The 21,302-nt window shown below is 38.3% G+C and overlaps 1 protein-coding gene across 1 annotated transcript in view; it reads left to right on the top strand.

Moving 5' to 3' along the window:
- Positions 1-21,302, top strand: part of LOC126235055 (uncharacterized) — a 671,255-nt gene that overhangs the window by 620,870 nt on the left and 29,083 nt on the right. The window contains exon 14 of the mRNA XM_049943791.1: positions 2,240-2,399. Within this exon, the coding sequence (XP_049799748.1) occupies positions 2,240-2,399 (160 nt within the window). The remainder of the gene's footprint in view (positions 1-2,239; positions 2,400-21,302) is intronic.

The raw sequence follows: 21,302 nt of genomic DNA on the forward strand, positions 1-21,302 counted from the left end.
TCATAGTAAGTGAACTCATTTGATTTTGTTATGATGTAAGACGTTTTCATGGCAGGTAATGTAATACTTTCTTCTTTTGTCTGTGACTACAGGTTCTCTCTTATGGCTTATTCATCTCCCTGGCAATATACCCCCTTGCCTCCTCTCCCTGTTCTTGAAAAAGACACTTAAGGAGAAAAAGACACTTAAGGAGAGAAAGACTGAGTCACTTTATTTCCGTATTTACTTGTGAATGTCTAGTCATCCGGAGTCCTTTTATAATTATAGACCCCTGAAAAAGAGGTACAGTTTTTAAAAGTTTAAGATTCACTAACTTCAGAAAATTTTCATAAGCCCAAAAGCAAATAAACAGGTATGCTGAAAGAGATTTTACCAAAGCCAGAACATATGGTACTCTAATTCAGTTCTATATGATAGAACTATCTGTAACTTAAACACAGTATGCTGTATGACTTGAACACTGATCTGCACATAATTACAATAATGAAAAGTCCTGTATAGAATATAAAAAAGTGACCGAGAAAACAGTCCAATACTCAGCAATGTCGAGTGGCATGTCAAACATAGTGATGGCTTCTTCATATTGCCTTATATTACTCTCATTTCCTTTCTGATTAGGATGAAGGCCACTCTTCATGAATGGTTGTCCAGACAGATTGGTGTGGCATAGGAGAAGACCGATGACACTCTGTGGCAGTTACAAAATTGGGATTAAATAAGAGAAAGATCAATAACTACAGAGCTGAAGAGAGAGGGGAGGAGTGGATCATGTGAGATAGAGGCAGGGGGTGGGCGGAGAAAGGTACAAAGATGGGAAAAAAGTGGGATGAAAAATGATAAGAGAAGAAAGGGTTATAGTAGGAAACCAGTAAGGGAAGAGTTGAGAATGGAGGGTGGCAGAGAATTAGGTCAGAGGGATTACCAGAACAGAGAATGTGCTGAAAGGACATTCCCATTCGAGCAGTTCAGAACAGCCATGTGGGACAGATATTGAAGAAGTTGTTCAAGTAACTAGTGTGGCCTGCAGTGTGTTCTGCAAGTGGGTGATCAAATTTGTCATTGGGGACAGTTTGGCATTGGCTATTCATGTAAGAAGACAGATGGTTAGATCAATGAATAGTAAATGCAGCACAGCTGGAATTTCATGTGTAGCTTTCTTTGGATAGGAAATACTTGTGACTAAAATGTTGTATGATGTGATGGATGAGTGGAAGGGACACATTTTGTAACTAGATCCTCCACAAGAGAATGACTGAATGGAGGTAGCGGTCACATAGAGGTAGATCAAGATATTTTGTAGATTGATAGATGCCAGAGTATTACATTTGGGATGACTGCAGGGTTTTTATTCTGACATGGCAAGAGATAGTCAAAGCACACATGATAAGGGGAGTACTCCACAGGGTCCTGTTTTCGAAGGGAATAGGTTTGGTATCTTTAAGAGGGAAATGTCACAGTAAATCTTTTCCAGGACTAGCTGACAGGACATTGTATTTCTTTAGTGACTCTGATAAGTTTATCAGCATATTTTGGTATCCATGCTGTCCGTTGAAAGTGTGGAAAGTGTGGTACCCTTGGGGTAAGTGGGACTTCTTGAAGTAGAATTTGTGACAGTTGGTGGTTCTTATGTTTGATATCAACAGAAGTTTTTTCATGGAAACATCTGAGAGATGGAGAATGCCCATTTTTATGTAATCATCATGTTACCACTACCTCTGTGAACCACCTCTTCACCTCTCCTGCTACCCAATATATCCTTGCTTGACACATCGTGTGCACTCTCTCTGCAGTTTCCACCCTTCTTTCTTCTCTTCTACCCTGGCAACAGTGTGTAAATGTTCATTGTGCCCCTTGGAACTGAGGGGGGGGGGGGGGGGGGGGGGACTGGAAAAGAGAAATAGTTTACCCAGGAGTGAAGGAGCTAGTGGAATATACTTTGTTTCATTGTGTGTGTTTGCTCTACACATCAGTCAGCTATAAGTGAATTGTTCATTTTCCCAAATGTACAGTAGACCGAAGGTGCAGCAAGAAAGTGTGTTTATACAGCAAAATATTTTAATGCACATACAGGAATAATTTTTCTCTTATATAAAAATTAGTTCCATTGTCACACAGTCCTGTCTATAATGTAAGTTAGTGGTTTTATTATTAACTAACTAATTTTGTGTTATTTACTGAATTGGTATCAGAGGAACATTTTATTTAGAACTAAGGCATTTCTATTTTCTTAAATTTTCAGGAGCAGAAGAAAAATGTATCATTTAAAAAGCAAAAATATCATTGTGTTTATGAATATCCTCGGGAAGTGTGTGACTCAGATAGTGAGGGAATAGAGTCACCAAGTCGCAAGCGATGGGACATGTACCAGCCTCCCAGTGTGGACTACGCTAGCTATGCAGGTTTGTATGAGATGAAAGTTTTCAATTTGCATTTCATTGCATTCATGCCAGTAATGAACTTGCTTTTTGTAAAATCTCTATATCTGTATACTGGAAAAAATTGAACAGATTCTTGAAATTTTCTGAGTAGGATTTCATGATACATTTGATTTCTTTCTCCCAGTGTCTGCTTTTGTTGTCATCTTCAATTAATCCATTGTAATGTGCCCGCACTAACCCAAGCAGTATTCCATTGTAAGACATAGGTAATGTAACAAAACTTGACTCTGACATAACTATGACATTTGTTAAACTTATGTCTTAACTGTGCTGTTTTGCATTTTATTTACTCACATATTGTTGTCTCGGGTATTTGTTTGACATGAATGACTCTACTTATGACTAATTAATCCATTAGCCAAAGGTTACTATTTACTTACTGTTTGTGGATATTAATCTCAGTGAGGTATGATGGAATATTTATGCAGTATACTGGGTGGGTGTAATTGAACTTTCCCTGTTTAACACATTATAACATGGAAACTAATTACAGTATGAGTACCAAACTTGGTAGCATTAATGTCAAGGACATGGCAAAGAGAAAAACTGCAGAATCATTTCAATTGAAACACTTTTATGTGCTGCTATGGTACATCTTACCATTATATATCATTACCATTACTGCTACAAAAGGGGCTCAATATGGCATCCATCAGTGTCAGAAGAGTGTGAAAGCACAGGAATGCATTTTGCACAGACGAACTAAGCATGTCTGTAGGTATGCTGGCTACCTCTCTTGTTATGCTGTGCTTCAGATCAGCACATTTGTGAATGTTCCCCTGGTAAACCCCGCTCTTCAGGTAGCCCCATAACCAAAAATCACAGGGAGTGAGATCAGGTGATCATGCTGGTCAAAAGTTTAAACTGATTGGCTGATAATTCGATCATTCCCAAATGTGTTTCGGAGAAGTAGGTGAACTTCACGAGCGATGTGCGGTGAGGCCCCACTGTAGAGTTCAATATGTCTCTCCCTTGTAAGGCGGGTATGACATTCTGGTGAAGCATATCACAGTAATGCTAGCTCATCATACTGCATGTCTTTGGTCTTCGAGCGCCAACTGTTCAAAAAGAATGGGCCAGTGATGAATGTAGCTGTGAAGCCACACCATACAGCGACACATTCACCATTCAGAGGAACTTAATGCACAGTGACTGGAGGTGAAGATCCCCACACTCGGCAATTCTGTGTGTTCACCTCACCTGTCAGAGAAAAATGAGCTCCGTCTGTCCATGGGATGGTCCAGGGCCAGCCCTCACCAACTTCAATCCTTGCAAGAAAGTGGAGAGTGAAGTCAACATGTTGTGCATCCTGTGGTGCAAGCTGCTATATGATATGGATCTTGTCCAGATACCATTTGAGAGTGTTTCGAAGCACCTTCCATACAGTGGACCACGGATGTTCAACTGTTGTGACACAGCAAGTGCACTGCTTGACGATCGGGAATTGCGTGCAGCATTGCCATGGCAACAGTGATTTCATCAACCACCTGTGGGCAACTGGTCATCGGCCTTTTTCCAGAGCGACGCCCAGTTCTCCAGTTGATTCAAATTTCTTCTTCACACTCCACATGGCAGGTGGAGAAAAAAGACACTTCCGTAATCCTTTCATCTGGCAATATTCTTGAAGTGCAGCTGCAGCATTACTGTTGTTTTGATAACAGAGCTTCACCAATAATGCCGTGCTCCTTTTGTCCGAGTTCATGTTGACATGTCAACAAGTGCACTGTGACTGGTCAGGTGTGTGAGAGTATGAATCACAATGACTGATCACGGCACCTGGTGGTTATAGTTGGAACTGAACTGGACAGTGGCACTGTGATGCACGGAAATCGTGCACCTACTGCTCTGGGCATTAATGCTACCAAGTTTGGTACTTGAACAGTTATTAGTTTTTATGTTATAATGTGTTAAATATTGAAAGCTTTATTGTAACCACCCGGTACAATAGACAGACCTTCATCAAAACCTGTATTTTGCAGAAGTGTGAGATCACAAATGATATGCATAAATAGATTTCAGTATTTAGTGCTCTAGAGCATTAATGTTCCTTTGAAGTGAAATGGTGAATTCATTTAGGAATATGGAGTACAGACATATCAGGTGTTTGCACTAGTAATTTGTTTTTGAAGTCCTCATAAGTACCAACAAAATGAATCAAAATGTGTTTGATTAATATCACATAAGTGCAGCTCTTTCTCTCTGATAATTTAGTCTGTGACAACCACATCCATACAGGTTCTCCTTTGAACTTGGATTTGTGGAATATTATATGGAAATGAAAGATAATTATTAGATAGAGGATAAAAATTAATGACTACAATGATATCATAGCAACATTGGTGTGTAGGGTAGAAAAAAGGATAAAAAGCCTGGAAAATCAAATGAAACGTGTGTCAGCTTGTCTGTGAAGTCACGTATTTGTCATTAACTCCATAGGGAAAATGTGGAGTAATTGTGGCAAGAACTCCTTTGCTTGATAAAGATCATTCATTTTGTTGCTTGTTGATCATTTAAGTTTCAAAATAGATGTGTATTAAATGTCGGCTGCAATTGTGAACTCTCTTTTTGTATATTATCTTCCAGAACTGTATCTGTCTGGTGCAGTTTGAAGCCAAATTTTATTTCATCCATAATTACTACTTTTTCTGAGCTTCAATATACTAATAATGTAAAAATAAGGGAAGCATTTTGTGTCAGTCAGTAATTTATGTACTTATACACAACAACTGAATATATTGTGCTAGTGCAGACTATTCTCATTTATTTGAGGCTGACTGTCCACATAAATTTAGTTGGCAAAGTCTACAGCAAAATTTGTTGGACGAGTTCTGAGACAATGCAACAAGGAGAGACCTGATGATTGTGGAATATTTGGGAACTGTGTGTGTATTAAGTTTTGTGATGTGTAACTCTTAATGTCGTGAGAAATGAATTAAAGTTGTATAGATTGAGCTATATGGGGAGAGACACAATTCTGCATATGTAGACATATTTCTAAGAGATATCTTATAATCCTGTTGGATGTATTCTTGTTTGAGAAACACCTTTCATAAATGTGAAAACCACAGTATTCAATGAAGTCATTATCTTTCACAAATGTAATATTTCTTATGTCAACAATACCACATTACTGTAGGAGAATGCTGAAAAGGTGAACTTGTTTTGAGCTCAGCTCAGAAGGGAATGATAGAATAAGGAAGATATGAGAAAATGAAACAAATATTGCTCTCGGAAAAAGAGAAGCATAATATAAAAAGAGGGTAACAGAAAGGGTTTAGTAATACACATTAGTAAAAGGGATAGGGTGCTGTCAGATTTAAATGCAGATATAATGTTACAGTTCGACTGGCATATAGAACAGTACCCAACTATCATTTATCCTCAGATTTATTTTGCCTTTACTTTACATCAGAATGAATGTCATAGCAGGTTTCTTTCTCTTTTTATGGGCAAGTGTCTTCTGTAAAACTTAAATAATTCATTGACTTGTGCTGTTTCAATGAAACAAACTTAAAACCAAATGGTTATCAAAATAATACTACCTGATGTGACTTCATTGTAAACTTGCTTACCTGCAACAGCATATTATGTTGTGTTGTGGAAGACCATATTTGGTGATTGCAAATAGCCACACTCTTGGGATTGGCATTTAATTGGTCATTTAAGCTCAATGATGAGCATCCAGTTTTATTTATTTATTTATTTATTTATTTCGAGCTCTATAGATCCATATGTGGACAGTTCACAGGAAATTGAATGAGTTTAGTTTTACAAATTATTGTTTGTACATGATTACATAGAATGTATGATATTGAAGGTGTATATGAGTAACAGAAACTTATGAGCTACCATATGTTCTTCACTAGGAAGATACAGATATACATAAATTTAAGTTACACTATACCTTTATGAGGTATAAGACTAGGAATGATATTATATCCTTCAAAACACTTCATCTGTGCTCCTGATTTATTGTTTCTGACCAGCAGATCTTGTTGTAGGTTATTTTCTTGAAATGAAATTGGTGCTGTAGGTTGCGAATTGAGCAGTGGCTAAACCCACATGCCCGTTAAAGCTATTATTGAAACAGATATGTGTGCTGTAGAAGAAGTTAGTTTGCTGTAAACTATACAGTTGAGATGAACTAGGAATTTTTCACCAAGGGAAATGTTAACTATGTTCAGCCCATGATGAAAATTGACAGACTTGGTGTAGTTGGTTAGCACCGGCTAGCATCTAAAACTACAACTGAACAATAACTGCTTCATCATGTGACCATCAATGACTGGTTATTGACAACTGAATAAAACTCAATACTGGGTCACTTCTATTTAATATGGCACAACATCACATTTAATAAACAAGATGTACTGTGTTTACAGTACCAGAGTTTATATGTCATGTCTGCCAAGTCATTGTTACAATGTTTCAAAGAGTGACAATAGTAAGGCCACAGAAAGGCACAAATTGTGAAGTACACTGCTAGTTGTAGCCTGTCTTCAGAAGTTCCTACCAAAGTGGATTCCCAAGTTCTCACTTTTTTTTTTTTTTTTTTTTTTTTTTTTTTTTTTAAGGATATATCAAAGAAAAAATCTTCCTAGAATGATCAAACATCATAGTTGATACAAAGCGAAAGACTTTTAGCAAGGCAAGTTTGTTGAGCAGGTTTATAGAAGACTGGTTTACATTTATGGAGAGCATTAGTGTCCAAGGTGATGACCATGGAAAACAGATGGCATAAGAACTCAGAGAGGATCTCAAAACATCTTCTTTTGCATTATAATTCAGTTAAAGTTACTAAGACTTAACATAATGGCCAAATGGCATAGTGTCAAACCTTGCCCATCACAAATACATTAACACGATCTGAATGATGTGGAGAATTTGCAACAGTGAGTAATGAGATTTATTATCCTACTTTTGACAACATGTTTAGTTAATGTGTGACAGAACTACAAACAAGCTTACATACATGTTTCTTACCATTAAACAATGGAGACAACCTTCAGGTGCTATGGGCCACAGTTTTATGATATTCTGTTGTGCTTGATGTTATTACCTTAGGACAATGTATGATGAAAGAATATGTGGACATTTTAGGTGAGCAAAATAATAATAACAATAACACACATTATTATTATTATTATTATTATTATTATTATTAATTTTATGAAAAGAATAGCTGCTACTCACCATGTAGTGGAGATGCTGAAATGCAGATAAGCACAACAGAAAGGTTGTCAGCTAGTAAGCTTTTGGCCAAAATGCCCTTCATCGGAATTAAACAAAACACACACACACTCGTGCAGGTGTGCAGACGCATCTCACAAACACATGACCACAGTCTCTGGCTGCTGAGGCCAGACTGTGAGCAGCACAGACTGTGCCATCTGGATCCTTTCCACCAACACCAGCTTTTGTGAATTGCACAGGTGGGAACTCTTGCTGCAGTATATCCTATGTTCCTGTAACCCTCCTGGCCTCAACCTTCATTAGTCATTATTCCTTACCCACCTAGCCCTTCTCCTGTTCCCATTCCAGCACTACATGGCGCTATATTCCACCAATGCACCAACAGTCTCTTTATTTATCTCCATTTCTGCTGCCCCCTCCCCTCTCCAACCTCCGTCTAACCTCCTGACTGCACCTAGCTGCCGCACCCTCTTTGCACCTTGTCCTGGTATGTTCCCACACCCTTAACTTGCATTCCTCCCCCTCTCCAACCCAGGTCCTCCGTACCCTCACCACCCTGTTGATACTCCCATCATGCACTGCTGCTCGGAGTCAGGCCTCGGCAGCCAGAGGCTATTGTCATGTGCATGTGAGTTGCGCTTGCATATGTATAGATGTGTGTGTGTGTGTGTGTGTGTGTGTGTGTGTGTGTGTGTGTGTGTGTGTGTGTGTGTGTGTGTGTGTGTGTGTGTGTTTTTGTCTCATTCTGATAATGCTTTTTTGGCCGAAAGCTGACTTGTGACAGTCTTTTTGTTGTGCCTATTTGCGGCTCGACATCTCCACTATATGGTGAGCAGCAGCTGTTCTTTTCATAATATTGTCATTATTTCATCCTGGATTTTCCAATGTTTAATAGTAATGATGATGATGATGATAAATCAAAATCCAAGGCTGGCCACCAGACCTCATTCAAAAGTAGAGTTTATGAGCAACATCAAGCCTTTGCTCAGAGAGCTAGAACTATGTCAGGAAAAAATGAGCTGGGCAGAGAAGTTCAAGTACACAGAAAAGAGGATAGAACTTAACATTGCTGAAAAAGAAGTCTTCATATAAAGGATCTACAAGAGGGAAGTGGTGTAACAGCTGTTTAGATGTGTCTGGTTTTACAAGAAATGACCTGTGCAGTTTAATGCCAAACTATGGCAACGTGCAATAGTTTGACCATAGGCTCTGTACACAGTAGAATGCTTTGTGATTAATGGGAAATGTTTGTTTGTTTGCTGTTCATATAACAATCAGTTTTCAGACATTGTCATAGATTTTAGTTCACATATATGAAGGTTTAGGTAACATACATAAGTGCATGCATTAATAAAGATACTAAAGGTCAGAAATTATCATTATTTTATTTTATTTATTTATTTTTAAGAAAAAATACCCTATTCACTGAGCTAGAACAGAAACAAAGACATCCAGGAATGAGGCATTTTCAGGAAGAACTTGGAATACACCAGCACTTCCTAGGAGAGGCAGAGTTGGAAATTGGCAATAAAGGGCCCAAGGAAAGGAAGGCAGCTCACAGAAAATGAGTAATAGGATATTAGTTGGAAGTTAAAGTTAAAACTCCAGAAAAGATGCATTTGAAATAAACTTCCACAGCTGGCAAAATTGGAATAATAATAATAATAATAAATAATAATAATAATAATAATAATAAATTCATTAAGCATCAAATGGTTTTGAATATTCCCACAACTGGCAAATGGTAGTTTTTAGACATGCTGTAGATTCACTTATTTTACAGTTACAATTATTTAATTAATTAATTATTATAAATGATACGCCGAATATCATTTACACACTTGAGATTTATTATGTCTGACACCAAGAAACAAACAGCCACAAAATTTTCCACGAGGTTCTGGGATTGCAGCTGGATGACATTGGTATTTCAGCTGACGACCATCAGCCATCATCAGGTTAGTGTTTGACACTGAAGACTACTAGTTCATGTCCCTACATTTACACCAGAAATTGGTGCAGAAGCAGCTGTGCATAGGTTTCCATGGTACATGCTTGCGGCATATACTTGCATGTGTGATGGTGATATTAGGTGTCTGCCCTCTGTTGAGTTGTTAGCCAGCTGAGTTAAAATTCGTGTGTTAACATAAAAAAATGAACTGTCATTAGATGTGTCATTAGTCGCAATTTTGTTGTGAAGGCATTAAATAAATCACTGTCTCCCTCAGCTTACCAGTCAAAAGCCACCGTCTCGATTAATGAGATTGTCTGCCAAACATATTTCCAAAGATTCCTTAATAACTGTATTCAAGAAGGATCTTGTCAAGACCAATATTTCCATGGCAGCTTAATCTTTAGATGTTCTGTAGAGATAGAATGCCCAGCTGTGGCTGACTTCTTGTGCTGAGAAAGGTGAGAATGGAAATCGTGCCCCATGCACCTTTCACATACAGTGAATGTGATCTACCCCAGCCCATCCTTTACTGATCTGAGAAGAGCAAAGGAAAGGTTTTTGTATGTTGCCAGATTTTACTTTAACGTGTTTCTTTAGGATTCTGCCTTATTTCTATGAAATATTTCCAACATATGAGGGGGACACTCCAGAGTCTTTGGAACAGCTCCTTCTCCTCTTGATCTTGCAAATGGTCATGGTTTCCCCCTCTTTAAAGCCGTGCTGATCAGATGCAGTTAACATCCATTACCTTTGAATGCAGATTGTAGGTGTTCCGGCTCTTTTGCAAGGTTCGCCCATAAGTTGAGAAAGGTGGTGGCAGTTTGATGTCTGCAAATATAAGTCCACATATAGTCATGCAGTAAATGGAATGACTGATACGCTTTCTGACTGAGACATCTAGAAAGGGTAGCCACCTTTTCCAATTTCCACTATAAATTAGATATTTTCAAGGATTGAATTTAGATTATGTAAAAATTGTACCAGCTCTTCTTCACTGTGGGACCACACTACAAAACTATCATGTACATATGCCAGAAGACTTCTAGTTTAAGTTATGTTAGATGGAGAGCCTTTTCCTTGAAGTCTTCCATGAGAAAGTTTTGTGCCAGAGGAGAGAGAGGTCTACCCATGGAAACATCATAAATTTGTTCTAAGTACTCACTCTTCAATAAAAAATTAAGTTACGGAAAAGGCATTATGGAAGAGCACTGTTATATTGGTTTTAATGGGTGACAATGAATCCACAGCGGGGACCCTAGTGAAGAGTGAGAAGATAAAAAAAAATTATTAATAAGTCCAATTCATGAGACATAGTAAACTCAGTCTCTTGATAAAGTCAACAGAGTTACAAATATGATGTGAGAATTTTCCGCAAAGGATCTTATCAATCTTTGGTACATTGGTTCACTCAACGGGCTGAAACTCTTCTGGTCGTAAACTTAATGTGGCAACAAAACAGTGGCTTTCCCTTGACCACTGGAAGAACCATCATGCGAGGATCTTCTTGTAGATTGTATTGCACTTTCCATGGAGGAAATATTACTCTTCTGAGGAGGAACTCTCTTAAGCATTTCACGCTTTATTCCTTCTGCTGTATCTTGGGGAAGAGGACTAACTGCTACGTCAACAGCACTAATAGGATCAGGTAAAGGCAGGGTTCTAGGCATAGCTATGAAGTTCAAACATTTTCCAAGCACTGATAGCATAATGTTGTCCAAAACTTTGAAATTAACCGTGGAACGTTAATGACTAACATCTTATGGTGATGTTGATGTTGCTTTGCAGGTGGGTGAACTTTGATGATTATCTCAAAGAAGACTGCTTATGAACCAAGTCTGACTAGACCCAGTTTACTTCGTCAACCCTCTCCCAGGAGAGGGATTGTAGATTAGATTGAACTTCAGGCGTACACCTAGAATCTTGCCTTTAAATGATTTTATTAGGGATATTGAAGAAGCTGTTATGTACACTAACAAGAGTTTCTCCTCAGAAAAGTAAAGCATGGTGACTTCAGAAAGTAAGTTACACATGTTGCTAAGACCATTATGCAACAAGCATGATGTACTGTCAGAATGTACATGTTCTGGGTTTCCTGCAGAGACAGTTCCCTTGCAGTATGGATAACAGGTGTGCAATTGAAATGACATGTCAACTTGAAGTGTCCACCAAAATTAAAGTGCAGAGGACAATACGTTTTTTGTGGGCAAAATGTCTACATTGCACTCGGATTCACTGTGAAATTCTGGCAGTATATCGACCATATGCAACATTATGTCCTTCCATAGTGTAAGGTGCCAACAATTTCAAGACACACAAATGTGAGTGATGCTGATAGGGAACATCAGGGGAGAAAGAGCTTTTCAAACAATGAGGACGTTCACACAGTGGTTCTTGAATGGCTCCATGATCAAAGAGCAGATTTCTATCACTGAGGAACTGAACGATTGGTAGAATGTTCCAGTCGTCGTTTACTGAGACGTGGTGAATATGTTCACTCTGAAGTGTATTGCATCATTCAATAATAATTACTTGCCCAGTCGTAATAATATTTAATTTTTGAAATCTCGTGTATTTCCTCCGTAGAAAGGACTACACTAAGCAAGCTACAAGAATATCCTCGTGTGATGTCTATCCAGTGGATGAGGGAAACACCAATGTTTTGTTGTCAAATAAAGCCTGTGACCAATAGAATTACAGCCTGTTGTGTGAACCAACCTACCAGAAAACTGATAAATATCCTGCAGCAAAGGTAGAAAGAAAATTCAGCGTTGTTGAGTTTCTTCATCCATTTCACAAGAAGCTACAAAACTCTGTCCCACACAGATTATACACTGAGGTGATAAAAGTCGTGGGATGCCTCCTGTTATCGTGTCAGACCACCTTTGCCCGACGTAGTGCAGCAACTCGGCGTGGCATGAACTTAACAAGTATTCGAAGTTCCCTGCAGAAATACTAAGCCATGCTACCTCTATAGCCATCCATAATTGTGAAAGTGTTGTCAGTTCAGGATTTTGTGTGTGAATCAACCTCTTGAGTGTGCCCCATAAATGTTAGATGGGATTCATGTCAGACGGTCTGGGTGGCCAAATCTTTCACTTGAATAGTCAAGAGTATTCTTCAAAGTAATCGTGAACAATTGTGGCCTGGTGACAAGGTGCATTCCATCGTTGTTTGGGAACATGAACCCCATGAATGGCTGCACATGATCTCCAAGTAGTCGAACATAACCATTTCCAGTCAGTGATCAGTTGGACCACAGGACCCAGTCCATTCCATGTAAAAACAGTACACACCACTGTGGAACCACCAACAGCTTGTTGACAATTTGGTTCTGTGGCCTCATGGGGTGTGTGCCAACTCGTACCTTACCGTCAGCTCTTTCCAACTGAAATCAGGACTTACGTTACCAATCCACAGTTTCCCAGTCATCTAGGGTCCAACCGATATGGCCACAAAGCCCATGAGAGACACTGCAGGCTATGTTGTGCTGTTAGCAAAGACACTCACATCGGTTGCCTGCTGCCATAGCCCATTAATGCCAAATCTCACCCCCATTGACCTACTGTTTCATACAGTGTTACCTGTCTCTTACTACTAACAACTCTACACAAATGCCACTGCTCTAGGTCATTGAGTGTAGGTTGTCAGCGACTGCATTGTCCATGGTGAGAGATAATTTGGTATTCTTGGCACACTCTTGACACTGTGGATCTCAGAATACGGGATTCTCTAATGATTTCTGAAATGGAATGTCCCATGCATCTAGCTCCGTTTACCATTCCATGTTCAAGTACGTTAATTCCCATCATGTGGCCATGATCATGTCAAAAGTCTTTTCACATGAATCATGTGAGTATAAATGACAGCTTCGCCACTGCACTGTCCTTTTATACCTTGTGTACGCAATACTACCGCCATCTGTAAATGTGCATATCGCTATCCTATGACTTTTGTCACCTCACAATAAAGTTCTACCATTACACCAGCAGGGTGTATATGAGCCGGGAGATCTGGGAAAAACCCGGGAATTTTTTCATCCAGGAGAAAACTGGGAAAAATCCAGGAATTTTTTAGAATTCTGGGAATTTTTCATTGTTTTAGTTATCAATTAAATTTTTGTGATTTTACTGTATCCTGCTTCTGCAGAATAATACTGCAGCAACAAAACATGAACGAGAGAAAAAAAACGAAAATAAAACTTAAGTCACAAAATAAATACGCTATATACAACAACAAAACACAGTGCTCATACAAGTGTCTTCCAACAGCAAAGTGTGTCAAAGGCTTTAGGAAGACTGTGCAGTGCTTCCTAACAACAAATTGCCTCCGATGAGCGTGACAGCTGTTTACATTAGTTTCGTTTGAGTAGTTGCGGGCGGGCTCTTGTGCATATGCAGTGAGTCGCATATGAGTACACTATCTAATATTGCCCCGGTTCAGAAATATCGGAGATCTGGGGCTGATCCACAGAGCAGTCTGAGGTGTAGTGGGGAGGTGATTAGACTACACGTGACCTGTGTTTACATTTAGAGATTTTGCTGTTTCCTTGTCATTTATTGCTCTCACATTAAATGAAAACAAAACAGGTTTCTGTGGCCGGGACCTATCAAATGAATTAAAATACATTCACATAGTTACGGAAGGCTAAAATATGTTACTAGTTTGAGGTTTTATTTCCACTTTTCTGACAGTCAAGCGTTAATTGCCTTGCAGAATAGTGAAGTTATTTTTGTCAGTTTGCTAAAGAGATTTGGCTTTTATTAATCTTTTGCACTGAGGCAGTCAATTTATTTGAAACAAAGTGTTTAATTTCACACTGTTAACTAGTTTCAACTGTTCGCTGCATTTCAAGTGCACGTTTTCCTTCTTCTAGCTCATATGGCATTATGCCATAATAAAGAACCGAACAAGAGATAATACAGTACCGGTACTCAAGAAAATTTACATCCGACTCTGGACATACCAATTATTATTTTGCATTTTAATATGGTTCATGAAATACCGATGCTCTTGAAGTATCCACTAATGTCTTGTTTCTTTTATGACATAATGCAAGATCTTTTAATGTTTTACACGTACGAACATGCGGACTTCCTGCGTCATCGTAACTGCGCAAGCACAGTGACGCCCATTATCTGGTGCTCTCTGGCAACTACACCAATTTCTAACAGGTCACGGGAAAATATTGCGAATGGTGTTTTGAAAAACATTACTTTCAAAGCAAATTTCCTTTTATGCAAGATGACTTATGTGTGAGAATGTACGATGAATTTCTTAAATCACAGAGCGTTTGACTCTCATTTAAAAATAAACTCTCTGAGGACGACCATCTGGACGAATTTCGAGGCCAGAAATCAGACATTTACATCGTTATTAAAAAATTTACTGGCACATTTGTGTGATGTATCTTACAGTGTAACACACGCAAGAAAGATCAACATTATATGTGGAAGCTTAGCTTCTCTTGCAGCTTATAAATCTTTGAGACCAATATTATATGTGAAAGCTTTGTTTTTCTTGTGGCAACACTATGTATATTAATTTAAACCATTAACTTTTCTTATTTGTATGTTTGTGCTTCATAAGTGTGATCTTGCTATTGGCTGACTACATCAGCTGGTGAGATCACATGACATGAGCTAGAACTGGCTTAGAAAAGCACGTCACAATCTCGATTTCTGTGCTTCAGAAAGTAACATGCGGTGTTTGGTGGAATTCACATTTATACCTTCGTAACACAAAAATATGCAACGTACATGTTGCTGCACATGAAAAATATTTCCAAAACGTGTCCCCCTCCCGGAGTTTAGTTTTCTAAAGTGCTGGGAAATTCTACATCGGCGTATGAAACCATAAACATTCAAAGAATTTATAAGTTTTACAGTGCCGAGGAAAAGTATACTGTCACTTAACATGGAAAAAGTTTATTTTCACCTGGGAGAAAGTGTAGTTTCAACTGGAAATCCGGGAAAAACCTGGAAATTTTTTTTCCTTGTCCATGTATACACCCTGACCAGTGAGCAGCACTGGCACACCGAAGTGTAACTTATTTGAATATCTTGCTTTGACTGAAACCTTTTGTGGGAAAATGTTCATATCATATTTGCAGTTCTTCTGACTGAAGTCATTACAACTAAAATTTATTGATTTACTAATAATTTTTGATGTCTTCTCACTCTTTGTTGGGGCCTTCTCATGGATTTGTAGTCACTCTTTGGTGGTAAATTCAAAGCCATTATAATAGCACTTCTACATCATACCCTTTCCTCAACTTACTTTTTATTGCAGAGAGAATACTTTGAACAAATTGACAGTGTTGCCATGAGGAGTATGAGGGAGGATCAAAAAGTAATGCACAATAATTTTTTTCTTCTCTCATATTGCAGCTGGAATGTTGAAATTTCATAGCAATATGGTTTGAAGTTTGGTGCTACAGAGGGTATTTTGTTTTCATGTGCAGCTCTAGTGAGAGAAGCCTGAACAATGAAACAAAAAATGCCGCACATTACTGTCATTAACTTGTTAAGAGCAGCACAGTATAGTTCAACATTTCTGTGCCAAATGGCGAAAACAAAGTGAAATTCACAGTGATGTGCATGACATGTAAGGGGACTACAGTGTGGATCATAGCAATGTCTCCAGGTGGTGTGCATTCTTTGAAGAGGGCCATGTGAACTGTGATTTGCCACATTTCCATTGGCTGGTAACAGCTGCAACCCTCCAGAATGTCCCTACAGAATGTTGGAGCCATTGAGGCAGCAATTTTGAATGACTGGTGTGTGCAACCACAAACCTTATCTTAGAAACCCAACATTTCTATGGTATGGTGTATTCATGACATGCTGAAATTTTGTAATGTTAGTGCTCACTGGATGCCTAGGAATGTGACAAACCAGTCACAAGGGCCAGCAAATGACGAAAATTTTGTATCAGTTAACGCATTATGCCACAGAAAGGCATGACTTTCTGAAAAGAATCAACAGTGACGATGAGCCATGGACGTACCACTACACACGCGATACCAAGCGGGCCTCCCCAGTATAGAAAAATTCAAAGTGACTCAATTTGCTAGGAAAGAGTTGTGACAGTGTTCTTGGCTATACATGATGTGTTATTCGGTGGACTTTGTTGAATACAGGGCCACTGTGAATGCTGTAGGCTACATTAAAACTTTGGTTAAGCTGCATCATGCCCTTCGTGACAAACACCTCAACATTTATGCTGACCATGTCAAACTTCATGACATTGCTTGTCCCTATATTGCTGCTCCTATTTGTGAGAAAATTGCCAAACTTGGGTGGGAGGTGCTCCAGCGTCCACCATACAGTCCAGACATTGCACCATCGGACTTTCAGCTGTTTGGTTGCTTGAAGAAATTCCTGGTTGGTCAACACGTTGTGACAGATGCAGAAGTGAAATCAGCAGTCTGCAGATGGCTATACTCCAACCAAATGGATTTTTACCTACAGGGCATATTGAAACTGGTACTACAATGGGAGAAATGTCCTGATAATGTTAGTGACTGTGTAGAAAAGTAGGTAAAAGAAGTAAGTTAATTTGTGATTTTCTTTTGTTTTGTTACCTATTAAACTTTTTCGTAGTAAAATTAATGTGCGTTGCTTTCTGATCTTTCATCATAGTTTCTCTTCTCTGCTAACAAACTATTTTGTGAAAGACTTTGAGAGGAATGCACTAGATTTGGAGGAACTTAAAGCAAATGTCTTCTGGCAAACTGCAGATGATATGTTTGTACAGAGGTGCTGACATAAAAATGTTATTTGTGGGGGGGGGGGATTAGAATCATTGTGGTGGGTACTTGGGTACTACATGTGACAGATAACTTCACATTTGTTTACTTGTGGCCAACGTTTTTCATGTACTGAATGCTCCCAGTGGCAAAACTGGAAGTTGAAATACCACCTACCAGCATGACAACCATGATTTCACTTATTACACCCATGAAATTTGTAACTGCAGGAAAAACATGAAACTAACAGGGCAAACACAGGAAGTAGGGGGTTTTGGGTGGTGCAAACTAAAGATATGACAACACCAATAACAGCAAATATCAACCCAAAAATTAAACACACAAAGTTGGGAACCAAAAAAAAAGCAAAACAAATGGTATAGTAAATTTTGTTTAACAAAATGGAGATCACGATACCAGGAACCACACAAACTTGAAAACACGATTATCGCAAGTTTTCCTTGATCTATGTTGCTCAAACAGAGCCCTTGATACCAAACAACCCTCATGCATCTCAAAAACCTAGTATTGCAAATTTTAAATGATTTACGTAGTTCAAACATAGACTGCGATACCAGAACTATAACACTCATATCATCAAATGGTTACCCTAGCTAGGTAAAACAAAGCCCATAGTACACCAAGGAAAACTCATTCCCATAACTAATATCAAACATTCAACCTAACAAATGAAGATAAACCAATACCAGTCCTGGTCTAACACAATTACAGAACACTAACAATAAAAACCCTGAAACTCATAGAAACTAGCATCATCACCTATTTTGATATACAAACACAACTACAAACATACACACACACATACCTCACTCCCTCAGTACATGTGTAAACAGTCCAAATAACTGCAAGAACTTGATAGTGGACAATATATCTTGACCCATAGCCGCATACAATGAGCTCCCAGTAAATTTATTTGTCATACCCAAAACTGGCAGAAAAGAAAAATAACATTAAATTTCCAGCCTTAAACAACACATATCACTTATAATTCTAAACACAAGTATGAATCCACTAGCCACAATTCGCAAAATCAAAGTAACTCACTAACAAACCAGCAAAAACAATTCCAACCACAATTTCACAGACCAAGCTAAGAAAACGAAATGACTGATACCAATTCAAAACATAAACATCCAACACAAGGGAGCACCACAAAATGCTACAACATACCATCTACAGATAAGATCCATCTTGAAAACCCCGTATCACCAAGGTGCCACACAGCGCAACCCAGTTACGTCGTGGGTCAAAGCCAACAGGTGGTATCACAGCTATTAGTTGGCTTCTCCCAATCACCCAGTGACATATAAACACCATAGCAGCAGCACCAAATGATGCACAAAGTTATTTACATCGCTTGAAGTGGGTCAGATCTTTTACAAGACAACTACATAAATAAAAACAAGGAAGCATACCTTAATTATTGGCAGCAAATGTACCCCTTCTCAGTTCATTCCTACATGTGACTTCAACACATATGCCACCAAGGTCAAGTTTCATCGAAATTGATGTTGAAAAGGGCAATTGAATTAAGACAATCCTGTCTCATTACAGACTGAAAAGACATTCTCACCCTTTGCAGACAAGAAAGCGATCGCTCTGCAGTATAGGATGTTATTGGAATCATCAGCAGAAAATAATAGCTCTGTGGTATGGAATGTTATTGGAATCATCAGCAGTATATGTATGAATTTCACTAGTTCCAGCAATAAGTGAAGTAGGTTACTTCAGTTAGATACTTCAGTTTTTCTGACGAACTAATGTGTGCAGAATCACTACTGTGCATAATTTCATGAAACAAGCTTCAGTAGAGAAACAAGCATTACTTGTCTCTATCTGATTCATAGAAAAATAAAATATTTTGAATGTATGTTGTCATGAAGAAGAAATTGTACAGTTTGGTTTACAAACTTGAATGATTGTGTGTTGAAGGATGATTCCAAGAAGTTGATGGACAAATCCATTATTTCATAATAAAATCTTCTATATTTATTGCATACTTCAGTGAATGTATATACAGATGAATTGTTGGAGTTGTCCAATTTCACAAGGGTTTCTCTTTTATGTGTTAGTTTTGGGGAATCAGTGTCCATAACTTTACATTTTGTTGAATGATTCAAAATTATTTATAATAAATTTAATCAATGTTATAAGGTTGCAGATCACCTTATTGGCCTCCTCTAAGTGTAGGGACCTCCTCTGTAGTGCTGTGATCTCCATGTCAGTGTGATGAAACAGTTTTACAAAAACTGATAATGTGAAAAAGAAATCAAAATGTCTGAACTGTCATTTTTTTTTAAACATTTAGAAAAAAATCTGAAGTTCTGTAGAGTCAAAGAAAACTGAAGACATTGCCAAGTACCTAATAGCCCACCCAATAGGACAGAGTGATTTCAAATTTGTAGAGGCATCTGCCTTTAAATGAACAAAAATATGTAATCTCCTAGGTGAACCTCTAACAAACTGTACTAAATGCCTTCATAACATTCAGTGCAGTTTGAAATTCTTGGACCGCTTTCACAGTGTCTTGTAGTGTTCGGGTTAAAAAGTGTGCAAGGCAGTACACAAAAACAGCTCTCTCTTCAGTTTCTGTAAACTTGCCCTGGACACCATCTTAGCTGACCCATTATAGCACTGGACTCCACAGTTAGACGGAGGCAAATCAAAACATATTAAAATGTCTATAATAATTTTCTAAGAAGTGTTTGACTTAATATAGTCAAACTTTCATTTTGTACATCACAGACTGTTCATAGTCAAAATTTGATTTTTTTCATCACGGACTGTCCATTTATAAGTTTTGCACTGTAGCCTGTTTCATCAATATGCCCTGGTATTGCAACCCCTCCACTACTAATTAACAGAGGAAGTTAAGATTTTTGGTAAGCAAGCTCGGTTTTCTTTCATTTGTGTCAGTTTTTCTTTTGAAATCTGGCTAAATACATTGACATTTGATTTTAAGGATTTGAATTTCAGTACAGCTTCTCTATGACAGCACGATGTTTCAGGAGTTTCAACTTTTCTAACCATTTCTTCCATTTCAAAAAAACTAGTTGTTATGAAAGCTTTTTCCATTTTATAAGAAAACTGAAAACAATTTTCTTCAATGCTTGTGTGCAAATTTTGCAAAAAAGTACCATCTTTTACTTTTCAGTTATTTATTCACGTAAATTACTGGCTCCATGAGGGCTGGTAACTGTGATGGTTTTTTCCTACAACAGTGTTTTTCTGTCATTTTCACCCATGGCACCACTGACACTAGGTCTAGGTTCACCATCACTAACACTTGGCACAGTAGCATTTATCTTCCTAATTAAAAAAGTTCCATTTCAAATTGGGCATTCTAGCACGAAAGACTGTCTTATAATCTGACCAAGTCACAGTAAAACTAGCTGACCAGTGATGCTATCCACTGTGTGCAGTATTAGTACAAGCAACTCAGATGATAGGAGGTTTGGACGTAGAGTACTAATCAGACACTTTTACTTGGTCCCTCACCGACTGGTGAAAATTGTCTTGACTTCGGTCCACTCTGGAAAATTTATGGTCAGTACCAACACTTGCTCCATAACAGTATTACAGGCAGTAGCAATAAGTAGCCATTGTGCAATTAGTGTTGATTCACACGCAGTATTGTACCTAGTGATCATCAGTACTATTTATAAAAATGCATAAAGAATCTTTACCCGTATCTGGTCCTTCTAGCAACTTGTCATGAACTTTTGTGTCACTTCTGCAATGCAGCACCATATTACACATTCATTTCTTTTATAAGCTGTAAACTGGCTGCCCTGGGAGAATGAGGGCAGCCAATGACCTACGGGCCAATTGTAAGCTTCCACCCCCAGCATGCCTCCATATAGCAGGTTTATAATCAGTATAAGTGCAGGGGAAATCCCATCAAGACAGCTCTTCACGTGCGGAGGTAAACGCAGTAGCAGAGATGAAC

The sequence above is a fragment of the Schistocerca nitens genome, chromosome 2, assembly GCF_023898315.1.
Source record: "Schistocerca nitens isolate TAMUIC-IGC-003100 chromosome 2, iqSchNite1.1, whole genome shotgun sequence".
NCBI lineage: Eukaryota > Metazoa > Arthropoda > Insecta > Orthoptera > Acrididae > Schistocerca > Schistocerca nitens.